Source organism: Dermochelys coriacea, chromosome 8 (assembly GCF_009764565.3).
Source record: "Dermochelys coriacea isolate rDerCor1 chromosome 8, rDerCor1.pri.v4, whole genome shotgun sequence".
In the NCBI taxonomy this organism is placed as follows: Eukaryota; Metazoa; Chordata; order Testudines; family Dermochelyidae; genus Dermochelys; species Dermochelys coriacea.
In genome coordinates this window covers 42,387,761-42,406,715 of record NC_050075.1, presented here as the reverse complement: position 1 = coordinate 42,406,715, position 18,955 = coordinate 42,387,761, and the positions used below count along the sequence as shown (strand labels likewise).

General features: G+C 48.0%; 1 protein-coding gene across 12 annotated transcripts in view; it reads left to right on the top strand.

Moving 5' to 3' along the window:
• LOC119860138 (nitric oxide synthase 1 adaptor protein) overlaps window positions 1-18,955 on the top strand; it is a 184,376-nt gene that overhangs the window by 31,710 nt on the left and 133,711 nt on the right. For 10 of the 12 annotated variants that reach the window (XM_043490570.1, XM_043490572.1, XM_043490569.1 and 7 more), the window contains one exon: window positions 12,162-12,233. In XM_043490570.1, the coding sequence (XP_043346505.1) occupies window positions 12,162-12,233 (72 nt within the window). Of the gene's footprint in view, window positions 1-3,876; window positions 3,880-12,161; window positions 12,234-18,955 lie in introns of those variants that run through there. The other 2 variants (XM_043490573.1, XM_038413459.2) reach the window with 1 other exon arrangement.

Genomic DNA, 18,955 nt, shown 5'->3' with positions numbered 1-18,955 from the left:
TGATGCCATGGCACAGGATTGGCTCTGGGTGGGTATGATTCAGCCCTGGAGCAGACAGTTGGAGTCTCTGTTGATTTCGCAGGGAACCCAGGAGCAGCAGTGGGGACCCAGAGTCAGGGAGGAGCAGTACCACCCCCTCTGAGGAAGGGACCTCTGTGCACAGAATAACGTTGCTCTTCCAGACAGGAGTGATCTGTGGTGAGGGGCATTGAAGTGGGAGGGATGGGTGCAATGCACGCAGCATCTCAACTCCCACCCCGGGTGCTGTGTGCTTTGGGTTGGGAGGAGGAGGGCACTGCTGTATTGGGGAAGCATTGCCATGGATACGGGGGCGCCCACACCCTCAAAACAGGGGCCTGTGTGAGTAATTGCTCATCCCTTCCCCGTCATCCCCAGCCCCACACTCCTTCCCCAGCGCAGCATTCCGTCACCTTGTTTCCATGCCCTCAACAAGAGAAGAGGATGGGACAAGGGGGCATGCATCTGTGGCCTGAGCAGCTGTTACTGTATTTAATCTCCAGCCTGGTGGCAGGTGCAGACACTGAGATACAGCTGCAGGCAGCATCCCCCAGTCTCGCAGCTGGAGACATTTGGACTGGCCACTGAACCAGGGCTTTCTTTCTTCCAGGGTGGCTGCATAGTCATAGCACAGACCCCAGAGCCATAAAAGCAGCCATTGTTTGGCTTCTTGTTTCATCCCTCAGTGAGAAAAGCAGGCAAGGAAGGGTTTATCAAAGGCAGTGTGAGGTCCCCAGTACTACCTGGTTAGTGTTATCTGTGCAGTGCTGGACTCAGCATTGGTAGCCAAGGAGACTCGGCTTCTACACATACCGAGATGGACAAGCCACTTAGTCTCTGTGCCACCGTTCCCACCTGTGTGATGTGGGTAATAGCGCTGCTTCCCCCCCGCCCCGGAGGTTGTCAAGTGCTCCAATATTACAGTGATGGGAGTTGAATAGCCCACTGTTGCATCTTCCCAGATAATACAGGTCACCCCCTGCATAAGGAAAAGCCAAGGCCACCATACCATCCCTTCGCTCTTCAGATCCAAATCTTTGCCTGAGTTTCCAAGATCAATCCAAGTTACAGAGGGAAGTACTTAGGAGTTGGCAGTGCCAGAGTTATGGGCTCTGTGCTCCCTCTGTGTGTGCCTGCAATGCAGGCTGTGACCACATACTGTTTCTCTTTCAGGATCCCAGTCTGGGCTGGGACTGAGCTTTTTCAAAGCTGTCCAGTGAATCACAGACATTTTAATGGGACTTTGGTGCCCAAATCCCTGAGGTGGCCGGAAAAATCTCCGCTTCCATGTCTGTCTCTAGTTTCGGATCCCTGCCCCTCAGCTCACTGTTGCTTTGTAATGTAACTGGTCCCATTTACCTCCCTCTGTGCCCAGCCCTCATGAGCATCTGTGTCCAGCTGTATCTGTTGGATAGCTGCACTGGCAACTTAGGCCTGCTCTACACTACAGGGTTAGGTCAAATTTAGCCATGTTAGGTCAATTTTAAAATGAATGTGTCCACACAATCAATCCCTTTCCATCAACTTAAAGGGCTCTTAAAATCGACTTCTGTACTCCCTGGCGAGGGGAGTAGCGCTAAAATCGACCTTGCTGGGTCAAATTTGGGGTAGTGTGGACACAAATTGACGGTATTGGCCTCTGGGAACTATCCCAGAGTGTTCAATTGTGACCACTCTGGACAGCACTTTGAACTCCGATGCACTAGCCAGGTACACAGGAAAAGCCCCAGAAACTTTTGAATTTCATTTCCTGTTTGATCAGTATGGCGAACTCAGCAGCACAGGTGACCATGCAGTCCCCCCCAGAATCGCAAACGAGCTCCAGCATTGACTGAAAGGGAGACACTGGATCTGATTGATGTATGGGGAGAAGCATCTGTGCAGGCAGAACTCCAATCAAAAAGAAGAAATGCAAATATATTTGTCAAAATCTCACAGGGTATGTTGGAGAGAGGCTACAACAGGGACACAAAGCAGTGCCACGTGAAAGTTAAGGAGCTGAGGCAAGCCTACCAAAAAAAGGAAGCAAGCAGTCTCTCTGGGCTCATACATGCCGCTTCTATGATCAGCTGCATGCTATTCTAGTAGGGGTCCCTATCGCTACCCCACCACTGTCTGTGGACACCTGCAAGGGGGGAATTTCACACAACAGGGAGGACGATTTTGTGGATGAGGAGGAGAAGAATGCGCCTGTATTCCGAGAATGTAGATTGTGAGCTCTTCTGGTCAGGTGCTCTGTGTGGATGCTACCAGAATGCAAGTAGTAATAGCACCTGACCAGAAAACAGTGCTCAAGTAGGAGCACTGTGCTCAAGGGCTGAGAGGAAGGAGAAGGATCACAATACTGCTATTAGCCTCCTCTCAGTCCTTGAGCACTGTTTTCCCATGCCATGCAAACACCACTTCTTCTGTGTCTTAGGGCATGTCTACACTGGCAGAGTTAGAGCACCGCTCAGAGAACCCTGAAGGGAAACCACTTTTGTGTGGTCACACTGTCAGTTTGACTGCGCATTAGCGTGTTCACGCTTGCGGCACTTGCAGTGGTATTTGAAGAGGTGCACTTTGGGCAGCTATCCCACAGAGCATCTCTTCCTCTTCTGCCACTAACCAGTTTGGAGTGGGAAAGTCGATCGTTGGACTTGTGTTGATGGAAGCGTGCAGGGCCATTAATCGCACCCTGCTCCAAAAGACCGTGACTCTGGGCAACATGCGTGACGTGAATCGCTTTGCACAAATCGGCTTCCCTAACTGGGTAGGGGTGATAGATGGCACGCATATTCCAATTCTGGCACCGGATCACCTAGCCACAGAGTACATTAATCGCAAGGGGTATTTCTCAATGGTTCTTCAGGCGCTTGTAGATAAATGTGGGTGTTTCACAGACATGAATGCAGGCTGGTCCATAAAGGTGCATGATGCATGCATCTTTCGGAACACTGGCCTGTTCAGGAAGCTGCAAGCAGGGACTTTGGTCCAGGACCAGAAAATCACCGCAGCGGAAGTCGAAATGCCCATTGTGATCCTGGGAGACCCCCACCTACCCCTTAATGCCGTGGCTTATGAAACCATACACAAGACAACTTGCTCAGCCTGTTGTTAAACCACTCCTTGCTTCTGTCAAGTGCAGAATGACTGTTGAGTGTGCTTTTGGCCGTTTAAAGGCCCGCTGATGCTGCCTCTCTGGTAAGCTGGACCTGGCCGATTACAATATTCCTATCCTTATAGCGTGTACTAAACGCTCCATAATATTTGTGAAGGAAAGGGTGAAAGCTTCACTCAAGGCTGGACCACTGAGTCTCAGCGCTTGGAGGCTGATTTTGAATAGCCAGAGACCAGGGCTATTAGAGGGGCGCAGCACAGGGCCTTAAGGATCAGGGATGCCTTGAGGCAGCAATTTGAAGCTGAAAGCCACTAATATTTGTTGCTCTGCTCAGGAGTGCAGTGTTTGTAATGCTAGGAGGTGATTGTGATTGGTGCAGATGATGCAATATAAAGGTCTGTTGCTTTGCAGGGCTCTGTTTGCTTTCAATTAATAGAATAAAGATTGCTTTCAAACCAACACAATTCTTTTATTCAACAACAACCGGAGGGGAGAGTCAAACAAAAAAACACATCAGCAGTGAGAGGGTTGGGGGAAGGGAAGGTCCCAGGAGGAGGTGGGGTCCCAGTTGGCTAAAGATGTGTATGTCCAGGGATCATATCCAACCTTCTCCTTTGGAGTACAATGCAGCAGGTTTTGTACTTCAGCAGGGCCAAACTGCAGAGGGATGGGTATTGAGTTCAGTAGGTAGTGGGAGTCCACAGTGCTGAACTGTGAGGAGGGAGGAGTGAAATGCTGCGGGTAGATAGTGGAGCCAGAAGGTTTATAACATTGTGTTGGTGGTGTGCATGGGGCGCATGGGAAAGAGTTTTGCGACAGTGACTGCAAGGGAGGGCAGGCGCGGAGCTGCTCGGTTTGAAGAGCTAGTATTGCTTGGAGCATGTCCACTTGGTGCTCCATAATGTTTAAGAGCCGCTTCGTGGCTTCATTCTGGCGTGCCACATTCTCCTTTCATTCCCTCTTGTCTCTGTCCTGCCACTCCTTCAATTCCTGTTTCTCGGCTGCGGAGTGCATCATAACGTCACACAGAAAGTCCTTCTTAGTTCTTCATGGCCGCTTTCTAATTCTGCGCAGCCGTTCAGCCGCTGATAACAAAAAGGAGGCTGGGCTCCTAAGGTCATCTCTGGGAAGTTTAAACACAACATTTTACAGAAGCAGTAGTATTTGCAGAGACCACTGATTCAGTGATTTAAAACACAGCCAGTACTCACACCTGTCACTAACTGGCTGATCCCAGGTAAGCACACATGAGCTACAAGACCCCCAAAATGGTGAGTAGCCACAGGGGCAGGGTAAATTGCTCTTCCCGGGCCCTGCTGTACACTGGGCACGTCGCTCTTGGGGAGAGCCAGCACCACAGGGGGGGCCTGATAATCATTCCTGTCCCCACATTTTCCACAGGATATGATCATTATGGAAGATATCTCACTGCTGAGGGCAAGCAGGGAATCAAGGGGGAGTGTATCCTCCAAGACAGCAGCTTCTGCTCTGGCCTCTATGCAGCTCTCCTGTGTGCAGCAATGATTTTTCCCCCCACCCCACCCCTGTGATGGCACAGTGACGTGGGAAAGTTACCGTTAATGGGGGCGAGAAACAAAGCAGCTCTGCCCAAGAACCTGCGGCAGTGAATTGCCCAGTATCTCCATGAGAGTTTTGTGGAGATCTGAGGCAGATTCCCCTAAAGTGAGAGTCAATCAACACCCTGTTCCATCGCTCAGACTAGGCATGTGGTGGGAGACAAGCCTGCTTTCTGCAACCCTCCTCCCCCAACAACTTGCTTCAGCGATTCCCAAAATCATATCCACTTACCAGGGGCGGCCTCTCCTGTTTGCACTTTGCCAACATCCAACAGCTGTGACTGGCTATCCTCCCACAGAGTATCCACAGTGGTCTTCGCAGTGGAGGTGGGGTCACCACTGAGTATCACGTCCAGCTCTTTGTAGAACTGGCAGCTTGTGGACACAGCATCGGAGTAGCAGTTTGCCTCCCATTCCTTGTGGTAGGCATTCCACAGCTCCTTCACTTTGACCCTGCACTGCAGTGTGTCCCGGTCATGGCCCCTTTCTGTCATGCATTGTGAAATCTGTCTATAGGTATCATAATTCCTACGGGCTTGAGTGCAGCTGGGACTGCACAGCCTCCTCTCCTCAAATGCTGATGAGGTCCAGCAGCTCTGCATTGCTCCAAGTGGGGGATTGCCTGGTGCATGGAGCAGGCATGGCCACCTGGAAAGATGCACTGAGACCACTGCATGCATCACCGAGCAAACAGGAAGGGGACTGTCAAAATTCCAAAGGAATGTACGGGGAGGGGATGACGGTTGGTCACCTGAGAGCAGGGCAGTAGAGATCAAACCAATGACCAGAGAGATGAGAATAGGCATTGTGGGACACCTCCCGGAGCCCAAACGCAGCGCTGTAATCAACCAGCGTGTCTACACTGGCCCCGCAGCGCTGTAGCCCTGGCACAGAAAGCTGCACACCTCTCCTTATAGCGCTGCAGCCGTGCAGTTTCTGCATACTAAGTGGCTTGGCGGTGTGTACATCTAGGGAGTTACAATGCAGAAAGCTGCTTTACTGCGCAGAAACTTGATGCTGTAGACAGGGCCTTAGTAGTGAATTGTGCTCACAACCAAAGTCCAACAGCTTGGCCTGTCTAGTGAATAGCTAGTGTCCAGATGGAGGCTCCGGCTCTGTTGTGCGTTGGATCTACTAAGAAATAATTTTCCAGGCAACATTGATTGCTTTATTTGTTGCTTGTGCTCCAAAATGCAAAGATGATGGGGGAAAGCAATAACTATAATAGGGTTGGATGATGATAAATCATGTAATAGTCTTGTTAAATCCTATTCTAAAAACTAATGCAAATGAGGAGCTATTGTGAGGACTGAAAACTTTCTAGCAGCCCTTACTCAAAGGGCTATGCTAAAGAGTCATGTATTAGTTTGGCAAACTTATCTGAGGGAATAACACAGAGATCAGTGACACGTCTTTACTTAAAATCTTCATTAGTGATTAAAAGGGGCAGATAGCATGATGATAAAATCTGCAGATCAGACCAAACTGGGAGGACTTGCAAACACTGTGGACAGATAAATAAAACAAGGGGGCCTAGAGACCTGCATGGAGAATAAGATCAATCTTGGGGTGTGGGGAGGAAATGCAAGTTATTTAATCTTGGAGGATACAACCTGAAACTCTCTCACTTCATGGGAGGGGGATATCTGGAGAGCAGCAATTCCTAGGGTGGTGATGGAGACCAAGTTATAAAAGAAAAATGGTTGAAAATTTTCAAATGAAAATATTTTTTCTGTTGACAAATAGGGTTTAATAGAAAACAAACTTTCACACAATTTTCTGATTTGAAGAAATTTTTGAAAATTTAAAAAAAAATCAGGAATTTTTTTCAAATGAAAAATTTTAGGAAAAGAGAGGTTCGTTTTTAATAATTTCCACTTGCAAAACTGATTTTTTTTTAAAAGTGAATTTTTCTGGTTACATTTTTCTTGGGGAAAAATCCCAATTTTCTGGCCAGCTTCGTAAATGATTGCAATGTTCAATGACAGTAAAGAAGCCACTGTGCGTTTGGGCTGGTTATAGATATACGAGTAACTGGAAGCTTGTGCTGATGCACGGGTGTAATTTATAAAGTCCCATGTGTAAAGAAGATGAGAATCCGGGCTCTTGTTTCCATGCACTGTGCTGTAGTGAGCAACAGTTTGTGCACAGGGCTGGCCCTTGGCTGGAGGCACAAGAACTTCCTCGTTACAATATGAAGCTGTTACCCCTTCCTTCTCTGATCAATGGTCAACTTCCAGCTGCCATAGCACCTTTTGGACTCCCAAGTTCCACCGGGTTTTCACAGAGCTTGGTGGTCAAAGCTGGTGATATTCTGAACAAACAGAGTTCTCAACCCTGCATGTAGCTGTTCATATGATTCCACACTGACTCAGCAGATGTTCTGGGATTCAGAGTGACCATCCTAGAATCTTCTTAGATAGATAGATGGGGATCATACTACTGAAGGGAATTTCTAGTCGTTCTTTATACAGCTCTGTTGTGACCAATCCTGGAATATCACACTTAATGTTCCTCAACAAACAGTAAGGAGTTCATAGAAGAGCAACAGAAATGTTCATAAGAACGGACATGTGACGGGTTGGGTCACAGAGGTCCCTTTGGGACTGTCACCTGATATGCTGAGACTACCTCTGAGCCCATTTTCTCTGCCACTTTGGGCCTCCAGAACCCTGTCTTGTTGAGCCAGACATGCTAGCCTACTGCAAAGATAGACCCAGGTCTGAACCACATCCCCCAAAGCTGTAGGCTTTAACTGAAAACCACTTAGCTGGTACTCCTGTTTCCAGCACCCAGATACCCAGTTCCAAACCCCAAATAAATCCGTTTTACTCTGTATAAAGCTTATACAGGGTAAACGCATAAACTATCCATCCTCTATAACACTGGTAGAGAGATATGCACAGCTGTTTGCTTCCCCAGGTATCGATTACTTACTCTGGGTTCATTAATAAGCAAAATTGATTTTAGTATAAAATCAGTATAAAAAGTAGGATTTAAGTGGTTCCAAGAAATAACAGACAGAACAAAGTAAGTTACAAAGCAAAATAAAACAAAACTCGCAAATCTAAGCCTAATACAGTAAGAAACTGAATGTAGGTTGTCATAAACATACAGCTAAGGGTAGCATAAAATCCCTCCTGGGTAGCTGTACTGAATCTTTACCTGTAAGGGGTAAGAAGCTCAAATAAGCTAGCTGGCATGTGACCAAAAGGGCCAATGAGGAAAGAAGACACTTTCAAATCGGAGAGAGTTTGTTTGTGCTCTCTTTGTTTGTTCCTTTTCTGAATGGGGAGAGAGAGACCAGGCAGGAAATGTATCTCCTGAAAACATACCTGAAATGAGCATCTAAGGTTACAGAAATTGTAAATAATGGCAAGGAAATGCGTTAGATTATCTTTTGTTTTAGCTTGTGAATTTTCCCTATGCTAAGAATGAGTTTTCTTTTCTGTTTTTTGGTAAAACTTTGAAGCTGATCCTAGAAGGGAATCCTCTGTGTTTTCAATCTTTTTATTACCCTGTAAAAAGTACCTTCCATCCTAACTTTTGCAGGTGTGATTTTTACATTTTTTAAATAAAATCCTTCTTTTAAGAACCGGATTGATTTTCAGTGTCCAAAACCTAAGGGGTTTGGTCTGTGTTCACATTGTACCAATTGGTGAGGATATTATTCTCAAATCTTCCCAGGAAAGGAGGTGAAGGGGTTTGGGGGAATATTTTGGAGAAACAGGGACTCCAAGTGGCCTTTTTCCTGAATCTTTGGCTAAATCATTTGGTGGTGGCAGCAATACCGTCCAAGGACAATGAAAGGATTTGTGCCTTGGGGAAGCTTCTACCTAAGCTGGTAGAAATAAGCTTAGGGGGTCTTTCATGCGGGTCCCCACATCTGTACCCCAGAGTTCAGCGTGGGGAAGGAACCCTGACACAGGTGAATCTCGCCCTCAGAGATGTCCCAATAAGCTTCTTTCACAGACTAGACTCCTTCCTAGTCTGGGTCCAGCAATCACTCACGCCCCCTTAGTTACTGTCCTTTGTTCCAGTTTCTTTCAGGCGTCCCTTGAGGGTGGAGAGGCCATCTCTTGAGTCAGCTGAAGACCAAATGGAGGGGTTTCCAGGGCCATTTATATTTTTTCTCTTTTGAAACCCCTTTGTTCTCCTGTGCAAATCACAGCAGCAAGATGGAGTTTGTAACCATCTGGGCAAGTTACGTGTCCATGAATGATTCAGCTTTTTGCAGGCAGACGCCATTGTTTACATGTTAGTTGGAATGTTCCCAGGAAAGCTAAGATGTGGATTGGCATCTCCCAAAGTCCATTGTCAGTTAAGTGTTTCTTGATTGGGCACTTATTGAGAATAGTCCTTTCTCAACAATGATTTATACGGTCACAGTTCAGGTAAATAACATCACAGACCATACTGGGTAAGACCAGTGGTCCATCTAGCCCAGCATCCTGTCTTCGGACAGTGGCCAATGCCAAGTGCTTCAAAGGGAATGAACAGAACAGGCTATCACGTGAGCCATCCCCTTGCAGCCAGATGTCTAAGGGCACCCAGAGCATAGAGTTGCATCCCTGATCATCTTGGCTAATAGCCATCGACTTATCTAGTTCTTTTTTGAATTCTGTTATAGTCTTGGCCTTTACAACATCCTCTTGGAAAGAGTTCCATAGGTTGACTGCATTATGTGAAAAAATACTTCCTTTTGTTTGTTTTTAAACCTGCTGCTTATTAATTTCATTGGGTGACCCCTAGCTCTTGTATTATGAGAAGGAGTAAATAACACTTTCTTATTTACTTTCTCCACACCAGTCATGGTTTTATAGACCTCTATCACATCCCGCCTTAGTTGACTCTTTTCCAAACTGAGAAGTCCCAGTCTTATTAATCTCTCCTCATATGGAATCTGTTCCATACCCCTAATCATTTTTGTTGCCCTTTTCTGTTCTTTTTCCAATTCCAGTATATCTTTTTTGAGATGCGGCATCCAGATTTGCATGCAGTATTCAAGGTGTGGGTATATCATGAATTTATATAGAGCCAATATGATATTTTCTGTCTTATCTACCCTTTCTTAATGATTCCCAGCATTTTCTTAGGGTTTTTTTTTTTTCTGCAGCTGCACACTGAGCGGATGTTTTCAGAGAACTATCCACAATGACTCCAAGATCTTTCTTGACTGGTAACAACTAATTTAGACCCCATCATTTTAGATGTATAATTGGGATTATGTTTTCCAATGTGCATTACTTTGCATTTACCAACATTGAATTTCATCTGCTATTTTGTTGCCCAGTCACCCAGTTTTGTGAGATCTCTTTGTAACTCTTCACAGTCTGCTTTGGACTTCACTATCTTGAATAGTTTTGTATCGTCTGCAAATTTTGCCACCTCACTGTTTTACCCCTTTTTTCGAGATCATTTATGAATAGTACTGGTCTCAGTTCAGATCCCTGGGGGATACCGCTATTTACCTCTCTGTTCTGAAAACTGACCATTTAATTCTACCCTATCTTTTAACCAGTTACTGATCCATGAGAGGACCTTCCCTCTTATTCCATGACAGCTTAATTTGTTTAAGAGCCTTTGGTAAGGGATCTTGTCAAAGGCTTTCTGAAAATCTAAGTATATTATATCCACTGGATCCCCCTTGTCCACATGCTTGTTGACCCCCCTCAGAGAATTCTTGTATATTGATGAGGCATGATTTCCCTTTACAAAAGCCATGTTGACTCTTCCCCAACAACTTATGTCCATCTATGTGTCTGATAATTCTGTTCTTTACTATAGTTTCAACATTTACCTAGTACTGAAGTCAGGCTTGTAATTGCCGGGATCACCTCTGGAGTCTTTTTTTCAAAAATTTGGTGTCACGTTAGCTATCCTCCAGTCATCTGGTTCAGAAGCTGATTTAAATGATACGTTACAAACCACAGTTAGTAGTAGTTCAGCAATTTCACATTTGAGTTCCTTCAGAACTTCTTTCAAAGGAAGACTAAAAAATTAACACTACAAAATGACATTGATTCATAGTAAAGAAATTAAAAACTGTCAGGCTGAAAGAGCTCATCAAACCATAATTGTACTTGGGGAATCCTCATCCCATGGGGTGATGGAGTAGTCTGTTCTTGACATAATGCTATTCAATGTCTTGATCAATGATCTTGAAGAAAATGATTGCAGGTAAAGTTTTATAGAGGACACAGGTTGATGAAGTAGTAAATACTGAGGACAAGCCGGTTTTAGAGTGGTCCAGATCTCTCTCTAAGCTGGATGCAATCAGGTAATGTGTTTTAATACTGCCACCTTCAAGGAACGATATCTAGAAACAGAAAATAAAAGGCCACTTACAGGACAGAGGACCACATCCTGGAAAGCAGGGACTCTGAGAGACCTAGAGGTCATGATGGAAACCAGCTGAACATGAGATCCCAGTGGGATGTTGTGGTTAACAGGGCTTATGCAATGCTTGGATATCTAAGTGGATGACTATTGAGCTGTATACAGCACTGATGAGATCATTATTGGATACTGAGTCCAATTCTGGTGTCCAAACTTCAAAAACAATGTTATAAAATTGGAAGGAGCTCAGTAAAGAGGTACAAGGACGATTTGAGGTCTGAAAGGCCTTATAGTGAGAGACTAAAGAAGTCAAATCTGGTTTATACAAGGGAAGTTTTAAGGGGTGACTAGATAATCTCCTATAAGTACCTATATGAGGAACACATTTCTGAGAGCAAAGGGCTCTTGAATCTAGCAGGCAAAAGTATAACAGGATCCAGTGACTGGAAGCTGATGCTTAGCACATTCAGAATCAAAATAAGGCACACTTTTTTAGCAGCAAGGGTAATTAACCATTGGAACAACTTAGCTAAGGACATGGCGGGGGGGCTCTCCGCACTGGGGATCTTACGGTGAGATGTCTTTCCAAAATACCTGTCGGACGATATGGGTTTGATGCAGGAATCACTGGGTGGAGTCTCTGTCCTGTGCTATGCAGGAGGTCAGACTAGGTTGTCATAATGGTCCCTTCCGGTCTTAAAACCAAAAATGAAGACAGTTAAATATGTGGCTTGATGAAACACCTTGCATGGTAGGGAGAAGGAATAATCTGCAGATATGTGAAAGAGGAAAACATCAGGCCAATAGATGGGGGGAAGAGGAGGGTTAGGATGACTCAGCCTAGGAATAATGGGATGAGATTAAGAAATGGAAAATTTAGGATGGATATCAAGGAAAATTTCATGACAGATGGATTAGACTGTGGAATAGTCTCCCAGGGAAAGTGACAGAAGTGTCATTGTCTAGGACACGTAAAATAGACTGGACAAAGTGCTGTGTTGTATAAGGAGAAATGCTCCTGCATTGGCAGGGGGGTGGTTTAGCTGCTTGGTGGAAAAGTCCTGCATGTCTCTACTATTTTATAGACATAGGAGCTGTACTAATCCTATATTCTCCCTTTTTTTCAGTACATTGGAAGCCTTGATGTGCCTCGGCCAAACAGCAGGGTGGAGATTGTGACTGCAATGCGAAGAATCAGGGTAAGTGTTGCGAAGGGTGTATGTTTCCTTGTGTGTGCCACATGGTTAAAGAGCCCAAGAAGGGGCACTGGAGGGCATGGCTGTCTGATGGATTCTGTGCTCTTGACTAAGCATTAATGTTTCTCGTAAGCTGGCTTCTTTGATGTTCTTTCTGACTCCACATGTTCTCACTGTAGGTTTCATGTCTTTCTCTATGTTGTCTTGGATGTTGGAAGACATAAAATAAGGTGTTTTTTTTTTTCTTGGTGGGGTATTGACTGGCATGGAGACATCCAGTGCCTACCATGTGCCAGTGTCTTGACTTGGGTTTGGTGGGGTTTGAGTGGCTGTGATTGTCTCAGAAGCTGCCAGCTGATAGGGAGGGGAGTGTAGAAGGAGAGTGTGGTTGTGCATGTCTGTTTTGGTTCCTGAAGCACAGACAGATGCATGTGCAACTCTTAGATGAAGCAGGGCATGTGTTGTGCAGAAGGCTCTCCATGAAGCATATGTGAATGGTTGAGCCCATTGCATTTCCAGAGTTTTTCAGCTATTGCACCACTTCATTATGAGAGAGGAGTGGTGGCCCTGGAATCACAGTGGATCTGTTCTGGGTACCTGTGTTGTTATCCCTGTGATTTGTGCCTAGTGTTTTTTTTTTTTTTTTTATTTAATCATTGAGGACCAATTTTAACCGTGTAGTCGGCTGGCCAGTGGCAGTAAGGTGGTGAGTGGTATTTACTCTTACAATTATAGCACTGTCATGTTTGGAGATTTCCTTGGATCTGCAGGAATGACACTTCAGTGATACCCCAGAACCACAGCCTGGCATTGCTCTGAATTTCTCCCAGGGTGGATTTGATTGAAATCATGATTGAAATCACTAGTCAGGAAGACTCGATTTAATCATGGATTTCTACATAAAAGTGCATTCTTGTTGGTTGATATAACCTTAATACGTATTCTTCACAACTCGGAGATAGATGTAGGTTTCGTTTTTAGAAGGTACACACTATACATTTTAAGGGCTTTATTTAAAACTTTTCAGATTAATTTTACAGCTATATCAGAAAATGAATGATTGTTTGGTTATTTCATTTACCAAAGGTAATTGAAGCAGATATTTATGAAGTCATTGGGAGGTGAACTATTTCCAATTCAACAGTTTAATCATTAATATTTGGGGGATTTTCTGGCCATGCTGTATTAGAAGGAAAACATCACCAGACAGACATTTAAATTGTTTTATTTAACTAAAACACCAAGGTTATGTAATCTGGATTTTTTTCTTCAACAGCAAACACATAATATTTTAACAAAACAAGCATATGAATTTTTGAATTTAGTTAAACGTTCAAGTTTTTTAAAATCAGGTTTGTTTTTGTTAAAATTGTTTTTGCTTAAAATAGTTAAATGAAATATTTTTAAAAACCAAAATTAAATTGAGACGGTCAGCTAGGTCAACACAAGAAACTTAAAATATTGGCTTCTACAGCTAACTCAGTCGTCTTCACCTTCATTTTCCTGTTTGTTCATAATCTGGAAAAGAAAAACAAGCTTTCCTGCTTTTTCAGGTCCCAAACGATTTCTCAATTTGGAATGAATTAGTCCAAAGGAAGGAAATATTCTTTCTACACTGGCAGAAGAAGCTTCTGCTGTTAAAAGTGAGATTCTTCTTCGAGTGATTGTTCATGTGTATTCCACAGTAGGTGTGCAGGCTTGCCACGTGCACCAGTCCCGGAAGTTATTCCCCTAGCAGTACACGTAGGGGGGAGCACCCCGCCCGCGACCCCTGGAGCGGCGCCTGCCTGGCGCGGTATAAGGAGGGCTGCGTTCCCCTGACCCTCAGTTTCTTCTTGCTACCAGTGAAGGTGCATTGGAACTGCTCAGCTCCAGCTTTGCTGCAACTCGTCCCCAGAACTCTTCATTTGTTCAATAGTACCTGTAGTTAGCTAATTCAGTTAGTTTAGTTAGTCATTGAGCCCGGGCCATGGCATGCCCTGCGCCCTAGGCTTTAAGTCGTGTGGCTCTTGTGGGCGTTCTATGCCAAGGAGTGACCCGCATGCAAATTGTCTGCGCTGCTTGGGAGAAACCCATATCAGCGAAAGGTGCAAGATCTGCAAGTCTTTTTATCCCCAGACTAAAAAATAAAGGGACATTAGGCTCCAGGCTATCCTGATGGAGTTGGTGCTGGCCCCAACCCTGGCACACGCTCTGAACCGGTACCCGGCACCACGGCTTTGGTACGTGGAGACCCTCCAGTACCATCGTCCAGTCGACACCGCTTCCCATCCACAGGGCACGCCAAGAGAACCAGAAAGACTCCCTCTTTGTAATGGCACTGAGGGAAGTCTGGGACAGAGGCTAGGCCCATGTCGAGTAGTCCTTGATCCCCACCAGGCCCTAGGCTTCCGACTCACGTTGAGCAGAGTAGCCTGGCCCCTTTGGAGCAGGCCTCTCTGGATACCATCTACGCCCGAAGCCCTCCAGGCAGCCTGGGACGTCATGTCCATTCCGGTGCCTGGAGCTCTGCCAATGTCGTCCCCACGCTCCAGAGGCAAGCCGCCACTGGGATCACCGTAGTCGCCACCGGCCTGGTACCAGTCTCGGTCAAGGGAACGTTCCCGACACCACTCACCGCCCAGCGACTGTTCAGGGCTCAGTCCACGTGGATCGCCCTCGACACCAGCCAGACTGTCTGGATGGGTGCCCTCCAACTGGGACTCCCGGCATCGCTTGTCTTCGCGAAGAAAATATTGACGGGACCGTGGCGGACATTGCCAACGGTCCTCGTCTTGCAGGAGATACTGCAGTCAGTCGCGGCATGATAGTTGACACCGTTCCCGCTTGGACTCCCGTTCCAAGTCTCCACCAAGGCACCGTAGCCCCGGGCATCGATCACCGGCGTCCTGCAGACACAGGTCCACCCATCGAGGCTGTTCGCAGAGCAGCTACTACCGTTGGTGCCGCTCCTCCACTTCAAGGTCGCAGTCCTGTGGCCGACGTAGATCTTGGCACCACCGATACTCCCGGTCCAGAGGCAGCCGCGGATCATATGCCAGCTCGGCCTCCCCTTACAGCCATCCGTCTACAGGCCAAGCTAGTAGCCCGAACAGCCGGCTCCGCCGGTGCCTCAACAAGTGCAATGGCATCAAGCAACATGGCCGGCCCAGTGGTACCAGTGGGCACCATGGCCTCCAGCGCAGCCCCCAGTTGGTGTCCATCTTTAGACTGCCAGAAAAAAGGTCGGTGGGACCTGTGCCCTCGGTACTGTGCCTGAATTCTGACCAGGTGGTGGAACCTCCGGTACCGGACAACACCCAAAACACCGCACCAGTCTCGCCCCGTCCGGAGGAGCTGATTGTGGCCCCATCCCCCTCTGTCCCACAGGAGGACTACCGAGCCCACCAAGACCTCCTAAAAAGGGTGGCAGCAAGCCTCCACCTCCAGGCTGAGGAGATGGAAGAGCCCTCAGGCTCCCTGTTCAATGTGCTTTCCCCTTCAGCACCAGGCAGGGTGGCCTTGCTGCTCCATGAAGGGGTAGCAAGAATTGTGAGTGCCCTGTGGCAAACTCCAGCCTTGTTGGCTCCCATCTCTAAAAAGGCGGAGCGCAAGTACTTTGTACCCACGACAGGACACAAGTATCTGTATATCCACCTGACGCTCAACTCCTTGGTGGTCGAGTCAGTCAACCACAGGGAACAGCAGAGGCAACCAGCCCCGACCCCCAAGAACAAAGACTCTCTGGGGCTGGATACTTTCAGGAGAAAAGTTTATTCGTTGTCAAGCTTTCAGCTACGAGTAGCAAACCATCAGGCTCTCTTGGGTCACTATGAGTTTAACCTCTGGGAATCCCTCCCCAAGTTTGAGGACTCTCTGGGAGCTCAATAAGAAGGAGTTTAAGGCGCTCGTGGAGGAAGGGGCGGGGGCTGCAAGGCATCCCTGCAGGCTGCTTCAGATGCAGCGGCCTCGGCTATGTGGTCCATGGCCTCAGCGGTGTCCATGAAATAGGTGTTATGGCTTCTGCTCTCTGGGCTCTCCAGCGAAGCGCAGTCATCAGTGCAAGATCTCCCTTTCGACAGGAAGGCTCTGTTTGCTGAAGAAACAGATACAAGGCTGCATGGCATAAAAGACTCCCGCACGACCCTCCAGACCTTGGGCCTCTATGACCCTCCTCCAGCAAAACCCAAGTTCAAGCCACAGCAGGCTCCCACCCAAGCCGCCCTCCAGAAGTACGAGGCCACCCACAAAAAGCAGCGGGACTGTAGAAAGAGCCCGCAACAGCAATGGGTCCTCAACACCATCTTCTGAGGTTACACCGTTGAGTTTACCTCCTCCCCGCCCTCCGCCCCCGTCCTTCCTGGGGGACCCCTCTCATGAGGCTCTGCTCGAGCAGGAGGTGGGGCGGCTCCTGGACCTAGGAGCTATAGAGGCGGTGCCCAAGGATTTCCTGGGCAAGGGGTATTACTCCAGTATTTCCTTATCCCCAAGGCCAAAGGGGGCTCAGGCCCATCATGGACTTGTGGGACCTGAACCAATATATGGTGAAACTCAAGTTCCACATGATTTCCCTGGCCTCCATCATCCCCTCCCTGGATCCTGAGGACTGATCCCTCGATCTGCAGGACGCGTACTTCCACGTCCACATATTCGAGGGGCACAGACGCTTCCTCGGTTTTGTGGTGGGACAGAGTCACTACCAATTCACGGTCCTACTATTTGGTCTGTCCACTGCCCCCAGGGTCTTTACAAAGTGTATGGTGGTGGTAGCAGCCTACCTCAGACGCCAGAGGGTCCAAATATTTACATATCTGGATGACTGGCTAGTCAAAGGCACCTTCCGGTCGCAGGTGAGGGATCATATGGCGTTCCTCCTTTCCACATGTACTGCCCTGGGCCTGTAGATAAACACCACCAAGTCCACGTTAGTCCCAGTCCAACGCATAGAGTTTATTGGGGCACTGCAGGATGCAACGTCAGCCAGGGCCTCTCTCCCACCAGATAGGTTCAAGACCCTGAAAGGGCTCATCGACTCTGTCGCAAGGTTCTCGGTGACGACAACCAGGGCTTGCCTGTAACTGCTGGGTCACACGTCTGCGTGCACATATGTGGTCTGTCACGCCAGACTCAGAATGAGGCCCCTCCAGCTCTGGCTGGCCTCACAGTTCTCCCAGGCCACGGACAGAATGGACAAAGTCCTCACTGTGCCGAATTCGGTGATCACCTCCCCGCAGTGGTGGTCCACCCCAAACATGTTCCACGGGATCCTGTTCAGGGACAGGGCCCCGTCGTTGGAGCTGGTGTCCAACACGTCAGACCTGGATTGGGGGGCACATGTGGTGAACTTTCAGACCCAAAGCCTGTGGTCTCTACAAGACCTACCCCTTCATATAAACCTCAAGGAACTTAGGGCGGTGCGACTGGCATTGTATGGCTTTCTGCTCGCACCTGGAGGGCAAGGTGGCCAGGGTGCTCACAGACAACATGGCCTCGATGTTCTATATCAACAGGCCCTCTGCCACGAAGCCCTCAGTCTGTGGGACTTCTGTAGAGCCCACAACATCTACCTAAAAGCCTTCCACGTGCCGGGCGCCTGGAATGTGAGAGCGGATCTCTTGAGCAGGGATTTTACCTCTCAGCACAAGTGTTCTCTACACCCGGAAGTGGCTCACCAGCTCTTCCAAAGGTGGGGTACTCCCAAGGTAGACCTATTTGCAACCGGGCAGAACCGATGATGCCCCCGGTTCTGCTCTGGGGGTGGGACTAGGGAGGGGCGCTATCTCGGATGCCTTTCCCCTGTCCTGGTCAGGCCAGCTCCTTTACTCCTCCTTCCCCCATTCGCTCTGATCAGTAGGGTCCTGGAGAGAATAAAGACAGACAAAGCCAGGGTCCTCCTCATTCTGCCAGCATGGTCCAGGCAGCACTGGTATGGGACCCTCTCGGGGCTGGCGGTAGCTCCACCCAGACCTGCTCTCTCAGGACCAGGGCCACCTCCTCCATCCCAACCTAGTAATGGTTCACCTCACGGCGTGGCTGCTCAGTGGCTAGGTGGTAAGGAAAGGACATGCTCAAAAGTAGACGGCCCTCCACTTGCCGCTCCAGCTTATCCTTGATTACCCCCTCTGCCTGAGGGCCCAGGGACTGGTGCCCTCCTCAGTCAGGGTACACTTGGCGCCCATATCGGCCTTTCCCATGCTGTGACCGGCCGGTTCCTTAAGGATTTGGACAGTCTCTACCCATATTCCAAGCCTCTGGTTCCACAGTGGGACCTAAACCTGGTGCTGGATCATCTCACAGGGGCCCTGTTTGAACCACTGGCCACGTGTTCCTGGTTGCACCTCTCGTGGAAGGTGGCCTTCCTGGTAGCTATCATGTTGGCCAGGCAGGTCTCGGAGCTCAAGGCCCTAACCTCCGAACTACCGTATACAGTTTTTCATAAGGACAAGGTCCAGCTCCGCCCACACTCCACGTTCCTCCCAAAGGTGGTCTCCGCCTAGCACATGGGTCAGGACATTTTTCTGCCAGTCCTCTGCCCCAAGCCTCGCGCAACTAGTGAGGAACCCCATCTCCACGTGCTCAACGTGCGGTGAGCTCTGGCTTTCTACCTCAAGCGGACCAAACCGTTCAGAAAGTCTTCGCAATTGTTCATCACCTTGGCTGAGTGCGTGAAGGGTCAGCCGATTTCCACTCAGCAGCTTTCTAAGAGGATCACTTCGTGCATCCGTTCCTGTTATGAGCTGGCAGGG